The sequence below is a fragment of the Syngnathus leptorhynchus genome, chromosome 2 (genome assembly GCF_054491065.1).
Source record: "Syngnathus leptorhynchus isolate UIUO chromosome 2, UIUO_Slep, whole genome shotgun sequence".
NCBI lineage: Eukaryota > Metazoa > Chordata > Actinopteri > Syngnathiformes > Syngnathidae > Syngnathus > Syngnathus leptorhynchus.
Genome location: NC_141196.1, coordinates 8,916,873 through 8,932,086, shown reverse-complemented (window position 1 = coordinate 8,932,086; position 15,214 = coordinate 8,916,873). Strand labels below are relative to the sequence as shown.

The 15,214-nt window shown below is 42.0% G+C and overlaps 2 protein-coding genes across 5 annotated transcripts; one reads left to right on the top strand and one right to left on the bottom strand.

Moving 5' to 3' along the window:
* Nucleotides 1-232: 232 nt before the first annotated feature.
* Nucleotides 233-4,210, bottom strand: mxd3 (MAX dimerization protein 3). 2 transcript variants are annotated; one of them, XM_085904265.1, is made up of 7 exons: nt 3,985-4,210; nt 3,518-3,633; nt 2,571-2,670; nt 2,435-2,464; nt 2,235-2,349; nt 1,538-1,703; nt 233-1,336 (listed from the first exon to the last, which is right to left on the bottom strand). In XM_085904265.1, the coding sequence occupies exons 2-7, from the start codon at nt 3,531-3,533 to the stop codon at nt 1,218-1,220; spliced, it is 546 nt and encodes a 181-aa protein (XP_085760391.1). In that variant the 5' UTR covers nt 3,534-3,633; nt 3,985-4,210; the 3' UTR covers nt 233-1,217. The 2 variants fall into 2 exon arrangements, with proteins under 2 accessions (XP_085760391.1, XP_085760382.1); XM_085904256.1 differs by lacking the exon at nt 3,518-3,633.
* Nucleotides 4,211-4,989: 779 nt separating this feature from the next.
* Nucleotides 4,990-15,181, top strand: fam193b (family with sequence similarity 193 member B). 3 transcript variants are annotated; one of them, XM_085904139.1, is made up of 11 exons: nt 4,990-5,402; nt 7,038-7,316; nt 8,046-8,232; nt 8,969-9,187; nt 9,901-10,062; nt 10,135-10,312; nt 10,398-10,581; nt 11,004-11,237; nt 11,758-12,793; nt 12,891-12,966; nt 13,915-15,181. In XM_085904139.1, the coding sequence occupies exons 1-11, from the start codon at nt 5,220-5,222 to the stop codon at nt 14,009-14,011; spliced, it is 2,835 nt and encodes a 944-aa protein (XP_085760265.1). In that variant the 5' UTR covers nt 4,990-5,219; the 3' UTR covers nt 14,012-15,181. The 3 variants fall into 3 exon arrangements, with proteins under 3 accessions (XP_085760265.1, XP_085760255.1, XP_085760246.1); XM_085904129.1 differs by having other exon boundaries at nt 4,993-5,402; nt 9,901-10,312; nt 11,758-12,769; XM_085904120.1 differs by having other exon boundaries at nt 4,993-5,402; nt 9,901-10,312.
* The last annotated feature ends 33 nt before the right edge of the window (nt 15,182-15,214 follow it).

Here is a 15,214-nt window from a genome sequence, read left to right as displayed (position 1 = left end):
CCTCATTTCATTTTTTAAAAATGATTAGTACATTAGCTAACAGATTCCTCCTGCAAAAACTGATTGTAACAAAGTCTTAGTAATACAGCAATCAAAGCATTAAGCACTGAAAGTGAAATTGTGAAAAGAAAATGAAGACAATGTGCTCAGAAAAAAATGATGGTCTTGTAACAATAAATGGACACCATATTTTTCCTATGTTCTTTTGTGTTGAGAAAATAAAGCCAAACTCTTTAAATATAGAAAATATTTATTCATAAAAAGCTTACAAAAATTGCTACATAATATTACTGGGCGGAGAGAGTCTGAATACATAAAACGGCATTAAAAAGGTAATAAGGCATTTTGCATATACGTAAAGGTGAGGGCAAAATGTGCCTTCGGTTATTAAATATAGAGCAATATACTCGTACAGCAAAAATCATTACCGATAGAATTTGTTAATAGTAATCAAGAAGAACCGTGGCTGTGCAAGAATTGATGCTTTCCATCCATCCACCAGGCATCAAAACTCTCACACTTCCTAACAGACTAGATTGTGCAAATACACCAAATGAATCTCAGGCACAGTCACATAATTGTGCAATAATGGCCACCAAATTAGTCCTGTTACCTGCGTTTTCACTTCTGATATACTCACAACTCAAAGGAGACGAAACAAGTGCAATGCAAGGTTGTTCATGTGCAATCAAAGAAAACAAGAAATGACACCGTGTATATTAAACCATAGCAGAGATTAATGTTTAAGTGCAGGCCACATGTGGCCTTACTGAAATATATTGTAATGCTTAAGAGAAGCTTAACAAATAACTCGAGTAAATTTAGTTGAGCGCTTAAGTCAGTGTAGGCATATTGAAGTCAAGAAAAGTCTATTACTTTTGGGGGGGATTTTTCTTCTTCTTACAAATCCCTTAAAAGAATTGTGTCTTCATGGCTTTGAATTTGCTTGGCACAGCCATCCGAGCCCAGTGATGTGAACTGCTCTTCAGTGCAAATAGACACAGCTCAGTCATAACCAAAATCCTGATTATGCTTGTGGTGTAACATTCAAACAATGTTGTAAAACTGCCTTTTGGGGGGGGAAAAGAAAAAAAAAAGGGGGGGGGGGTTGTTCACTTGTGCAGTATCGTTGTCCTCACCCTGCTCATTTTTGGAATGTTCTTTCTTCCTCCCCTCCGCCACGATGATGATGAGGATGACAATGATAATAGCTGCTGTCATAGCCAGGCTTTGTCCATAGTGGAGTAACAGTGATCAGCGGTGCTGCATGCAATGTGCGGCTCTTCAGAGTCCATGCAGTCAAAAACGATGCTTTCCACGTCCACCTCGACGTCCTCTGAAAGCAACAAACAATGGACATTTGAAGTGGAACCATAACTGCTGGTCAGATAGACATATGCTGCAAGGGGTTTTTTACTTCATACGATAAAACAGCATAGGCAGAAATTTACACTTGGACGACCATTTTCGAGCCCACGGCAAGGGAAAATACAGGCACACCCAAACTTAATGGTTACTGCCGCCAGATAAAACTAACCTCTGTCAGAGTCCGACCTCTCTGACGACATGGTGGAGCCTTGGCTGTCGTTCCTCATCCGTTCGGCCCTTCGCTGCAGCTGCTCCAGACGCACCTGCAGTTCCCTCTGCTCCCAGCGCAAACGGCCCTTCAGCTGCTCGGCGTGCTCATCCTGCTCCTGCAGCTTCTGTGATCAAATACGCACAAGGGCAGTGGAGATGTCAGCTGAAGTTCGGGGACAACTACAAAGGAAAGTCTCTGAAAGGAGCTGTTATTATGTGCACGAGCCTATTCTGCCTTTACAAAAATGATTTTTCTTTTTTTTTTTAAATTATAAACATTATCAGAGGTATTCATTTATTGTATGTTGGACTTTGCAGAGGTGGATGAATTCAATGTGTCACACAGAGTGACTTCCAATATTTCTTATTAACTCTCACACTGTTAAAAAGAAATGTGTTAGTAAGATCTGCCAGTAGGCATTACAGAAAGCTTGAAAATGTAGTATTAAAATTTCAGCATACTTGAATATTTAAAAGCACACGTAGGAACACCCACCATACACATCATGAGCGCTTCCACAATACAATGAAATCCAAATATGCCCGCACAAAACCATGTCGAGTGCTGAGACGCATTCATTTAACAGAGGTGGAAAAAAAAATCAACTGTTATTACTTTAGCGTTCGATGAGAATTTCTCGTTTCTATTTTGCTACCTTGATGTGCAGTTGGGCCCGCCTGAGCAGGTTTAGTGTAGTGTTCCTCATCGAATCGGACGATAGAGGAACTTGCTTCTTGAGCTGCTCCAGGCACTGCCTCAGCTGTGCTCGTCTGCAAAGCACAGCGACAATTCGTATGACTGCAACTCATTCAGATGTTGATCATTATTCCCCCAAAACACAACCATATTAGTCACCTGATTTTCTCCAGCTCGTTGTGCACAGATCTGCATTTACAGCACGAGAAAAGTGTGTTAATGAAAACCAATTATTTTAATAACTCGAAAAAGCACCACACCCTACTGTCAGCTGTGTGTTGTGGAATGCATTCACCTATTGCCACCAGCAGACATCTTCTTGCTCTTTTGTTTGCCTCTCTTATCAGGCAGAGTCGGACTGGGAGGCAGAAGCGAAGCGTAGCCATGTTCCGCTTCTGAAAAACACATTATAAATATGTCAAATTCACTTCATCCTTATGCAGCCCGATGCCTAAACTGCTGACAGGCTTAGTTTACACATAACCTCTCAGTATGATACCACCGCTGAACAATCTGCTGAAATTGCATCATGCCAATGCACAATCGAATTTTGCACGAGTTGTACCGTTGGCGTGTTTGATTGATTTTACTTTCAAACTTGATTGAAAACAAGTCATCGCTCACATTGAGACGATAATAGCTACTCAATTTTAGACGTTCAATTTAGAAAGGATTGGGAGTCAACCAAAGAAATATCCAAACCCAGCTAAGAGCAGCACAGAGGCACAGGCAAGCAAGCACAAGCAAAACAACCCATCACACTCTAAGGCTGGTAAGTTGTTTGACATTACACTTTACATTGCTGCATTTGGTTATTCTTACACACCGTGAAAAATTACATGACTTGTTTTTATTCCACATAAGCAAACAACCCAATTATTGACCCCCCCCCCCCCCCCCCCCACACACACACACACACACACACAATACTGTTCCCAGGTGTCCACAACAAAAAAACTGTTGAAAATAAACCAAAATATTCAAGGCATGCTATTAAATAAAGCAATTACCTAAACAAATAACTATTAAGTGTCATTTTTACCAATTCGAGCTATACAATTGCAGCGTAGAAGTGTGATCTTGAGGTAAATGTGCGAAGGACAAACAAAAAGGTTGATTCGATGGTCAAAATGTACAGGATTCTTTTTCAGACACAGGTGGCAACCATAAATAACGCGGACCGGTACTTGTATTAAAACGAACGTATACGATCGTCTAAAATGGAGAAAAAAAACGACATACCCGTCGAGTCTGTCATCGGGCATCAGCTGTATTTGATTTTGGCGCCATCACCCGCCTCAAAATGTCCACTGTTGCAAAGGCTAACATCGGAAATCTCTCACGTATTGTTTTATAATCTGAAAATTGTAATGCCGATTAATTAAACAACGCAAAACATTTATTTGGGCTTGCACATCCGCCGTCAGAATCGCGGTAAAGCGCTCCGCTTCATTTTGAAACTGGAGCAAATTGGCGCCTTTGAGTACAATGATGTGAGCAATATGTAGGTCACTGAGTCAAATGGAGAGCTCGTCCAAAATAGCTGAACATGCATAATCAATCAATACGCATGTACAGTTGCCATGTCTCTTCCTTTCGCCATCATATTCTATTTGCAGACCATAGTTGCACAAACTTCTCAATGCGTTTTATTGTTTTGACGATAAGCAACTTCGCCTGACGTTTGTGGTGAATAAATAGAAACTGACCTCGCTCTCTCCTCTCCAGGAACTCGGCAGCACGAAGAAGCACCTGGATGTTGCAAATGGACCCGTCCATTCTGTTATTTCTTTATTTTGTTCAAAAGAACAAGCTGAAGGAGTCGGTCGCTGAAAGTGGGTGAAGCAGTTCCAGTCTGACTGACTGCAAGTAAGATACGTCCTCAATTCAGTCACTGAGCACCAACACTGGCGCTGCCTTCACGGTGCAGACTAAACTCGGACTTCTGAGCACTCGAACAAAAACAATGTCCGTATTAGTTCAGTATTGTCACAAAGAACTACATGAATGTTACATATCGGATTTCTTGATTTAATTTGGGCACACAAATACAAATTTCTTAAATGTGTTCCTTATAAACACGCATTTGTCCTCTTTGGTAAAAATGAAATTGTGTATTTTATCAACCGATCGTTAACCACAATCAGTTCTACTTTGGGGAACCATATCTTCAAAAGTACCCCTCAAGATAAGAATCTACAGAAAATCACATTTTATGGTGTGCATTTTTATTCATAAAGTCTGCGATTGCATGATTTCTCAATGCCATGAATGCATTCAGGGACGACGTAAAATTTACAACGTCGTGCCCTCTCCACCGCCCTCCCCTTTTAAACAAGAAGGTATTACGTTTTGTTTTTGTTTTGTATCAATAACACACTATGTGACAGACTGAGAAACAAACAAACAATGTGCGATCACTGACAATATATTATCGTGCATACTATAGTATAAATGTGTGTACACTATCAAACTCATAAGTAAAACAATGGTTCTGTGGCGGACATTACAGTTCCATTTACAGACTGGACCTCTTACGTAAACATATATTAACATTATTTTACGATAAGTATTTTTTAAATAAACATTTTGAACGTTATGTTGTTGAATAAAGAAGACACTCGTCCTGAAACTAAAATCCATTTCAATATATTTGCCCAACGTCCAAAATTGATTTTGCCCTTACTAAATATGGCAGCGCCTAGCTTCAATGCACTCGTAGACCTCAGTTGTATTTTCCTTATGATGGCGAAGCCGCCTCGCCAGTAGTATCTGTAACCTATGAACTCCCAAGTGTGCTCGACCAGTCCTCCGCCATATTGACTGTTGTCTTGACTGGAGGAGAGAGAGAACATTTTGTGGACCGAGAATAAACGAAAGTGTGCTCTTGGAATTACCGAAACTGGTGCAAACTTGGCCAAAGCATTTTGCGAACCCCATCGCAATGGCAAGGAAGAAAAGCAAGCAGCAAGGCGTCGCTCAGAAGGAGCTCGTACCCGCGCAGCAGACCGTACCGAAGAATCCCGTCTCTCCCGGCGATGCAACTGGCGGCGGCGGAGGAGGTGCTGGAGTGGAGAGGCTGACCAGTACCAGCACCAGCACCAGCACCACCACCAAAGCGAACCAGGCAAGCCACTTACCCATCTCACAATGGGCTAATTCGACCACGTTGAACGCCTCCTCGCTTAGCCCACCATACTCTATGATGAATGAAAACAGTTCATCCCGGATTGCCATATTGACCATCGTTGGGCTAAACGCTATAGCATAGTATATAATAATAGTGGATGAAACGTTAGGGGTCCGACATTTCAAATAGCTGCGCTCCACTGCCTGGCTGCTTGGCATGGTGGCCATGCAAAGCCCCATCGCGTGTGCCAGACAGGTGACATTGTGCTTCAGACAGGTCGTCCCGTTTGTAGCATTTAACACACAAAAGCCCAACCGCCCCCTCTCATTTTAGCCACAAGGCTCGCCTGTGCTATCGGTGGGCTAGCACTCAAACGTGCTTACCACCTTCACTTTGGGCACACTACAGGAAACAGCGGCTAACTAGGCTACGAGCTAATCGGGCTAGCTAGCGCCGATGCATAACGGCTTTGTAACAGTGTTTGCAAACGCTCGACATTTTAGTCGAGTCTGGAGCACCCTCAACTCGTGTTTTTAACCCAACCTCAGGCGCTGGAATGCATGGTGCCAAAATTGAGCACTAATGCAAAGTTGATGGGAAACTAGTAACCCTTTGATAGAAATTCATGATGGCATGCTTTAGGCGAGACATCTGTCAACCCACTCACCTTATCTGGCTCCTCTGAACTTGACTGCTTGCTAGTCATGAGTAATTACATTTAAAGCCACACATAGGAAGCTGAAATAAGATTTTGCCCAGGTGCCACTAGAATAACCTTTACTATGTATCGCTATAGTCTCTAGATGAGTTCAGTGCTGAAGTGTAGTCCACATTTTCATATTGTTCACAGAATTTGAAAAGTGAAAGCGATAAAGCCGCAGATTTAGTTTGCATCACTGTTGTATTATTACTTACTGACACGTTTACATCAAACCTGTTTTAGAATATCGGGAAGTTGTCGTGGTGAAAGGATAATCAAAGTTTAGTATAGTAACAATTCAATTGAAGTGGGAAAACTATATCACGGTTCATTTTTTCCCAATTTTTGTAAAAACCCTCACTTCTAATAAATATTGATGAGTGAGTAGTATGTACTGATACCAATATCGGTATCAGGCCGATACCTTCTATCAGTACTCTATCAGTGAGTACTTAGAGTGAGGACTGGTATTGGTCTGAAGAAAAGTGGTAAATCAAACATCCTTGACAATGAATCTGATATTGTTTATTGTCATTTAGATTAATCTATTGCTCATGTTTGTTGAAAAATACAGAGGACCTTGGAAAAAAATAATCGCATATTAAATCACAATCGCAATATTAAAGCGGGGAAATATTGTAATCTGATATTAGCCATAATAGGCTCAGAGTCAAGGCTGCCACTCACAACAGTGCAGAAAAAAGGAAAATATATATACACACGATATAATACACACACTTTTTTTTACTGGATTAAAAAAAAAAAAGACCACTTTGATTTCTAGTTGTAGTTAAATGTGCAGTCTTACTGGTTTCCAACATCAGGCAGCACACCCTGTTATTTTAAGTTATGTCTTGCTAATCACCCAACAAACTGCGTTGCTGTCTAATTATGTGCTATTAATTCACTTTGGTATCCTTTTACATCTGCAGCCAATGCATACCTGCTGCCTCCTGTGCCACCGTGAATTTAAGGACTGGGGAGCGAACTCTGTGAACGGACTCCCAGGAGGACATGGCACCAAACTGTCCGACGCCGTGCCCGCACTCTCCCAGGCCTTATTGCGGGAGGCGCCGGGGCATAAGCTGGCCGATTCGGTGCCCTCGCTGTCCCAGTCCCTGCTGGGAGAGGTGCCTCTGTGGATATGTCAGAGCTGCTGCAAGAGTGTTGAAGAGGAGGAGAGACGGAGCGCGCAGGAGCAGCCAACTGGGGTAAATAGAAGTGCAGGGAACTAGCTTGTATGATTGGATCCTTTTTTTTTTGACATTTTAATAGAGGGATAATGTGTTGTCTAGTCTCTATTGCTCTTGTGTATTTATTACCCACTTTATTGAATGTACTTTATGCTGCTCATTGTGGTGTGTGTATTTGGCCACTTGGGAGTACTACGTATAAGACAGACAGACATACAGATATACCTTGAACCAAAGGAGATGGCACAACTCCTTTATCCCTGAGTGCAAATCTCTCTTTTTTTTAAGTCCTACAAGATTTGCTAAAGTCATCGTTGATGACTGTTCAACCTCCAAGTTTTTGTGTGACTAGAATCCCCCCTCCCAAAAAAGAAAAATGTTGTTCAGTGGTTGAATTCCAAATGATACTAACCTTCAGGTTCTGCAGAATCTCGTCGTGTCTGACTACTAAATTGTCTCGGTATACTGCAACTTTTGAACATTTTTGGAAGCGTCTGAAGTTTTTTTTTGGTTGCTTTTCCTTGGCAGTTACAACTGCTAAAAATAGTTGAATGGGATGACTGCTGCAGAGATCTCCTTTTATGATTTAGGAACATTATTGTTTGTGCAAATAATGACATGTTGAACTCGTGTAGTTCCTTCCAAATGCACTGATTGAGTTAATAACAATTTGATTTAGTTTCAACACCTACTTGTGAAATACAAGGCCTGTGATTCAATAATTATGTGTATGTTTTCTTATTGCAGGTACCATTGTCACACTCTCCCTCATGCAATTTCCAGGGCTGCGGGAATGGTTACCCGGAGCAAAGTACTGTGGATTGTGACCCGAGTACCTACATGTCAGCCTACAAAATCTGGAGTCTGTGGAATTCAGTCGACCCCAACGAAGGGGAGCACTGCAGCCACAACGCTTCCTTACACCTACAACAAGGTCTGTCGTCCTCAAGCGTTCATATCTTAGGGCTCAGGTCCGTTCTGTGAAGTTCATTCAGCGACTGCGTACAAACTCTTACTTGCGTACAAACTCTTACTTCTTGCGTAATCGTATCAAGCTACAAATATTCTGCCTCTGTTGTGGCTCTCTTGCTCTCTGTTAAACTGCTCGAAGACGTAAAGACATCAATTATCTGTGTTAATTAGCCCTCTACGGAGCTAGTAACTGTCTCCAATCAATGTGGAGGTGAAAGCAAGGGCAACATCGAAAAACTCTGCCATGGAAACAGAAGTTCAGAATATAAACAGAGTGATTCTCCCATCCAATTAACAAATAACATTTACAGTTTCAATTTAGTTTGGCAATTTTCATAAATACTCTCCTCTTTACACGTGCCGACATTTGCAATTGTCATTGAGTGTTCCCTGAGAAAATAAGGCAAATGTCAACGTGCTGTCAAATCTTGTAATCGTCATTAAGATGTAAAGAAAAGAAAGTCTTTAGCCCCACGTACAAAGTCAGGTTTTTTTTTGTTTTTTTTTTTGCTCCAGGCTACGTATCCTTAGCAGAGGGAAGAGCATTTACATAATAGTTGCATATGACAAAAGAGCAGCGCTGTAAAAATAAATATCAAGTGGGGAAAAAAAGTACACCATCTCTTTAAGTCCTCTCCATTTATCCTTACTGTGAGTTTGCTTTTTTTTGTTTTGTTTTTTGTCCTTCCAACATGCAGGTTTAACTATGGGATCGGCCTGTCATGAGAAACGAGGACTCCACAAAGCACCTGGGAAATCAGCTAAAACGTCGGTAGCCAAAGTGTGCCCCTACAGTCACCCGATGGCCCAGAACACCAGTGGTTCCACGGCCGGGACCCCCCTCTCTACCTCAACCGACCTTTGCAAGACCACCCCCAAGCATTTCAAGAACGTGTGCCGTCGACCAACACCACAAGGTTTGTGGAGTGCACTTGGGAGTTGCTCTTCACTGAATTCTACTCCCAAGTTGAAAGGATGATCACAGAAGTCAAATTTGTTTCATGATTTGGGATTTAAACACAGTTTTGTTGGAAAAATGTGATAAATATTTAGTGCAGAAATGATAAATTTACTTTTGAATTGGCTTTTTCATTCAAATCATTAAAACTATAGCGTGACAGTACACTTTCCAATCAAGATTAAGTGTACGTTTTTTTTACACTGGCTTTTTGTTTTTACATATCTGTGTGACCAGACTGTCACACATGTTCATCATTTGTCATAAAAGTTGTTTTTTGTTCATATAGCTTAAATATTAAGAGTTGTTTTCAAAGTTGGGTGACATTTGGGCATGTTAAAAGGGAATTACGACAGAGTCAGACATTCAACCCGCCCTGCAGTGTATTGTATTTCCACCCTATTTTGTCTTGGACAATGTTGTTTATGAAGATGTCACACACACAACCATGCCAATTAATCTGGTTAACGTTTTTTAATCAGACGCAAGTAAGCTTTTCTCGATGTATATCTTATTTTGTGAGTGATTCTGAATCGGCACTTGTTTACATAATAAGAATAATATGGATGGATAGTTACAATAATATATATATATAAATATATATATAAATAATATACCTAAATGTGATTTCTAGTGTTTGTGCTGTGATTGTGACATACCTGATTCTTTCAGGTGAAGCCTTCCCCACAAGCGATCATCCTCAACACACAGACTTGTCGGTCCCCCCCAATAGTCCCACGGGCCTGTCTTCCCAGCATTCCTCCCTCCTGCCCCCAAAGCCAAATTCGGGACAGCACAACCACGTAACGTCTTCATCTACGGCTGGTGTCGCAGGTCACACCCCTTTCTCCCCTTTGGTACCGAACCTCCATGGATCCACAACTAAAAAGGCTTCTCCCAGTCCAGACAGCCCAACATTAGTTCACAAGCCCAGTCCGTGCAAAAACTCCCACATTCCTGCTGTGAACACACAACATGGCAAAACGGGCTCGTCAACGGCAGGCTGTAACCACCCTTGCAACGGACACAGTACGGGAACGACCGCTTCTTCAAATGTGGGAAGCTTGTCAACTGGGGCCTGCAGGTCAGTCCCTGAGAAGTAACCATCAAAGTTGATTCACGTAATTGATTGATGACTGAGTTTGTTGTCTTTCTTTATTTCCCTTCAGGGACCAGGGATGTAAGGGCCACAAAATGACTAATGGGACAATGTGTGAGCCGTCGCTAGAGTTAGAGGAAGTGGAGGATGAAGACAGCAGCTCTGAGAGGAGTTCCTGTGCCTCCTCTTCCACTAACCAGAAGGACGGAAAGTACTGCGACTGCTGTTACTGCGAGTTCTTTGGACACAATGCGGTACAATTATGATTTTTGCCACCTTCTGTTTAGTAGGGCCAAGATGATTAAATCAGACAGATTATCTATTTTAAAATGGGCAAAATTCAAAAGTGATGCCAATTCTTTTTAACACCCTAACATATTACAATATAGGACAAAGATGACATTAACCCCCTCCCCAAATTGGCCGATTTCTTCAACCTTTTCTAAGTTCAACCAATCCCAAAGGGAGAAAGAACTATTGAGAAACAGTCGGATGTTATTTTAGTATTTGGCTTAATGTTTTATTTATTTGTATAGTCTCAATAAGTTCGGTGATTAAAAAGCGCCGTCCACATTCATATCGACCAGGCCCTATTGTTTTGCGCAGGGGTTTTAGATTCTTTGTTTAAATTCTCACAAAGTGAAAAGCTCATTCTGGAATCTCTCTTTGGTCACAGCCTCCAGCCGCTCCAACCAGTCGAAACTACGCCGAGATCCGAGAGAAGCTCCGGTCACGACTCACTCGACGCAAGGAGGAGCTGCCTCAGCGACAAGACTCAGAACTGGCAATGTCCGGTGCCATCGACAACAGAGATGTGGATGAATTGCTGGACTTCATCAACAGCTCTGAGCCCAAACCTGTAAACAGTGCCAAAGCGGCCAAAAGAGCTCGGCACAAACAAAAAAAGAAGGTATGCCGGCCATCAAACTTAGCTTATTTTTGCTTTCCTAATACTGAATGTAATTTATTCATTGAAATTTGGTCAGGTTCGCAATCATTCACAAAAGGTAAAAAAAACAACAACAACCTCAAACGCTCAGTGTTGTGTTTTCATTTCAGTAAAAACGTCCCATTCGTTGTCAGGCCACTTTGGTCATTTACTCGTCAATTATTTGCCATAATGCTTTTGGTGACTTGGTATATACATCAGCATTTGATTGTTAGTTTTGAGGCATAGATTTTATTTCTGTACATTTTGATTGAATTCCAAATGCTACCCGATTGGTGGAGTCATCTTTGTATTTAACGGTTTTACAAACAAAGGCCAACGTACCAAATGCTAGGTTTTAAAATGTCATTTAAAATGCGTGCCGATAATAATGATAAACAATTGGACACAAAATAAACAAGTTTATGTATTTGATCATAATACTCTCAGGACTTGACTTCAGCGTTATAGATGATTTACCCTCACGTCATGTGCGTTTCAGGAGAAAGCTCTGCAGGGCAACGCGGGCGTTGCAGGCAGCGAAGCCGCTTCCAATCCATCCGAGTGCATGGACGAGCCCCTGCCCGACACCGCCGAGACGTCCCGCTTATTGGATTGGCCCCAGCTGGAACTCGAGCGGGTCAACAGTTTTCTCACCAGTCGGCTGGAAGAGATCAAAAACACCATCAAAGACTCGATTCGAGCCTCGTTTAGCATGTACGACCTCAATCTGGATGTCAACGACTTCCCGAAAAAGGCGGCTACGCTGGAGAGCAACCATTTACTGTCCCATCTGAACGGCTCCTCTGACATGCAGCAGATAGAAATTGACCTGGTCCCTCTTTCCCTGGGAAACTATAAGAACCCTCTGGAGCTGGTGAATGGTTGGGAGGACACAAACACGGCGCCAAATACGACCTCCGCACCCACCCCAGCCACAGGGACCACGAGTGGGTCTAAGGATATCCAGGGCTCGAACACTACACCCGGTCTCTCCAAGCTCATCCGAGTCAACTCCCCTGGAAAAATGCTCTTCCTCCAGGTCTTGCCAGAAGAACCGCCGACTCAAGTGACATCGAAATCGAAGGAGGACAGCTCAGATCCTAAGAACAGCACAGCTGGGAATGGCGGTACAAAGTCAAAGAAGAGTAAAAAACAGCAGCAACAGCAAAAACAGGAGCCAACGTTTTCAGAGCACAATTCCAAAGTCACTGAGTCAAGGGTGGCGGAAATCATTTGTAATGGCTCAAAAGCTGCTCTCAAACAGCTTCAGCAAGCAGCCGACAGCCAGCGAAACGGCCTGAAGAAAGTCGAGGAGAGCAGGTCATCCAGAAACGCAGCAGCCAATGGAGCGAGCGTCGCCCCCCTGAACGCGCACAAGGTCAAAGGTGACGGCGAGGTGCGAGCGGGCCGATGTGAGCAGGATACCGAACGCAAGGCTCATCCCGGCATTCCGGCAAACGGGCATCATCAGACGCAATCCAAGGGGAAAAATAAGAAGAACAAGACCAAGGGTGAAAAATCCGCTAGTGCTATTGGTGCGGGCGAATCTTGATATTTATGTCAATGTCAAATTATCTATTTGTGTGCATGCCTTCAAGCCATGAATCCTAATTCTCTTTATTTAATCTTTAGATGACGTCTTTCTTCCGAAAGATGTGGATCCTACGTCAATGGATGAAATTGATCGGGAAGTAGAATACTTTAAAAGGTAAATAGAGCACATCAGCAAACACCAGTACATGAGAACCTACAAAGCTAACTGAAAATCAACCGGTGCTTGACTTCATCCCTTTCCATCAATTGCAAATTGATCAAGCAATATTTTAAATGGATGGTACGAAGCTAAATGACTCGTGCGTAAATCTTAGCATTCACACAGTCGTCCACAGGTTAAAAAAAAAAGTGTGGCCAGACACAGTTGTAAAATAAATGAATGCTTTATTCTCATCTATCCAATTTGCATCGCATCAAAATGACTTACTCAAGCCACCTAATATCATCATCTGCGTATTGCTTCTTTTTAATAAAATGTCAACAGACTTCGATGTGTGTGGAGCAAACGAATCCCTTCGGCTGTCCAACAATATGCCTGACCTAAATTAATGTAACAAAGGACCCCTTTGGCTGTCTAAAAACATACCTTTCTTAAAAAACAAAACAAAAAACACTTTCTATATAACACGCTTTCAGGGTTGATGCAATTCCCTAATTCTGGACTCCAATGTCTGCGTGAAATCGAGATTTAGGGGTAATCTGTTTCAGGGTCTTACTTCTAACTAGTAGCCTACAGTACTTGTGCTAACTACATACAAAAAGATTTGCAATTTCTCACTCATACACTACATAAAGATCATCTTTTTCAGGACATTCGAGGATTGGGCCAAGGCTGAGTTTGATGGGAAGGGCGTTGCTCAAATTTGGTTTATTTGTGTGTACCGTGCTTAAACAGAAGTCTCATAAGATTTGCTCACATCAAAGGCATGCCATGCACGCTGACGATGATGTTGGTTCCACATTCAAGTTTTTCCAGAAATGTTGGCTAAACTCCAGATTGATTGCACAATTTAGGAAGGGAGGTTTCCCTGGATTAAGACTTATTTGAAAATGTCCACTTTGTTTCCCTCTGCCATTCTCCCCATATCTGTCGTCTTTCTAGGTTCTGTCTTGATTCGGCAAAACAAACGCGGCGGAAGGTAGCGGTGAACTGGTCCAACTTCAGCCTCAAAAAGGTTCCCTCCAATGCAGCTCAATAACTGACAAGAGCCAGAAGCTAAAATGCCACACCACAAACTCTTTCAATAGAGCTGTGTTTGGCCCCGTTTTCTTCTTGCTGACTAGAGGGACCTCATTCACAACTCATTCAAAACACTGACGTTCAACCTGTGGCTCGTCAGCCAGGGATCAATACAAGGCCAGCTCTACCCTTTTTTGCTGTCATGGCAAATTTCACAAAGTGACAGGTCCAACATGGAAATATGAGTGTGTTTGTCCACTGCATTCATGTGCTGACGTATGTAGTATGTTAACATTTACCTTACAGAAAATAAATGTTTTTTTTTATCAGAATCCCGACATTTTAACTGTGTTAAAATTCTGAGCTTTAATTCTGGTGCTCCCCCCCCCCCTGATGTCACGTTCAGCATTTTTGACACATTTCTTCAACGTTTACTTCCAAGCAAAACGCAATCTATTTGGTGACTGTCTCCCTGTAAAAGGGGCATCGAAAAAATTGCGCCTTGTGTAACCTATACTGTTATCTGAGTATGAATTGAGGGTAAGCAAAATATGTTGATATACACGAGCACTTTTCGTTAACTTTTGTCTCACAAAGTCCATCCCAACACATGAGGGTGACCCATGATGCATGACTTGTTTGAAAAAATGTGGTCACTCACTCAAAAGTTATTGCCTCAACTTCACTCCTTCCTTGGTGTTCACTTTTATTTATAGTATTAGCCGGTATAGTTCTTGAAGCCAAATGATCAGCATTCATTCCAGAAGGAATGTTCAGTTTAAGGTCTGAAGCCACAGTCAATTCATTTTGATTTTTGTACATATTAACTGGTTATTTGGGGCCTTTTTAAGCCTTGACATGGGTTACAAAGGGTAGTGAGTGAGTGAAACATTTTCAACCATTTCTGTTTCCCTATCAGGCGTAACAAAAAGAATCTTCACGTCTCTCGAACAGCAGCATCAATAGCCAAGTTTTAGCTGATGGTTATCATTGTGATAGATAAAGTTAGTCTTTATTCTGTCACCACCCCCATACAGAGATATCCGATGCTCTGGGTTTTATTCAATTAGAGAAATGAGGATCTTAATGTGTTGAATGTAGATTTATACTATACCAATAATAGCCAAGTGTATGTTGGCTGGTTTCGTTTGTTTGAAAAAGAAACTCACTTTTGATACTGTGAACAATCTTTCGTTCCGGAAGATTAAATTGATGCAGTTTT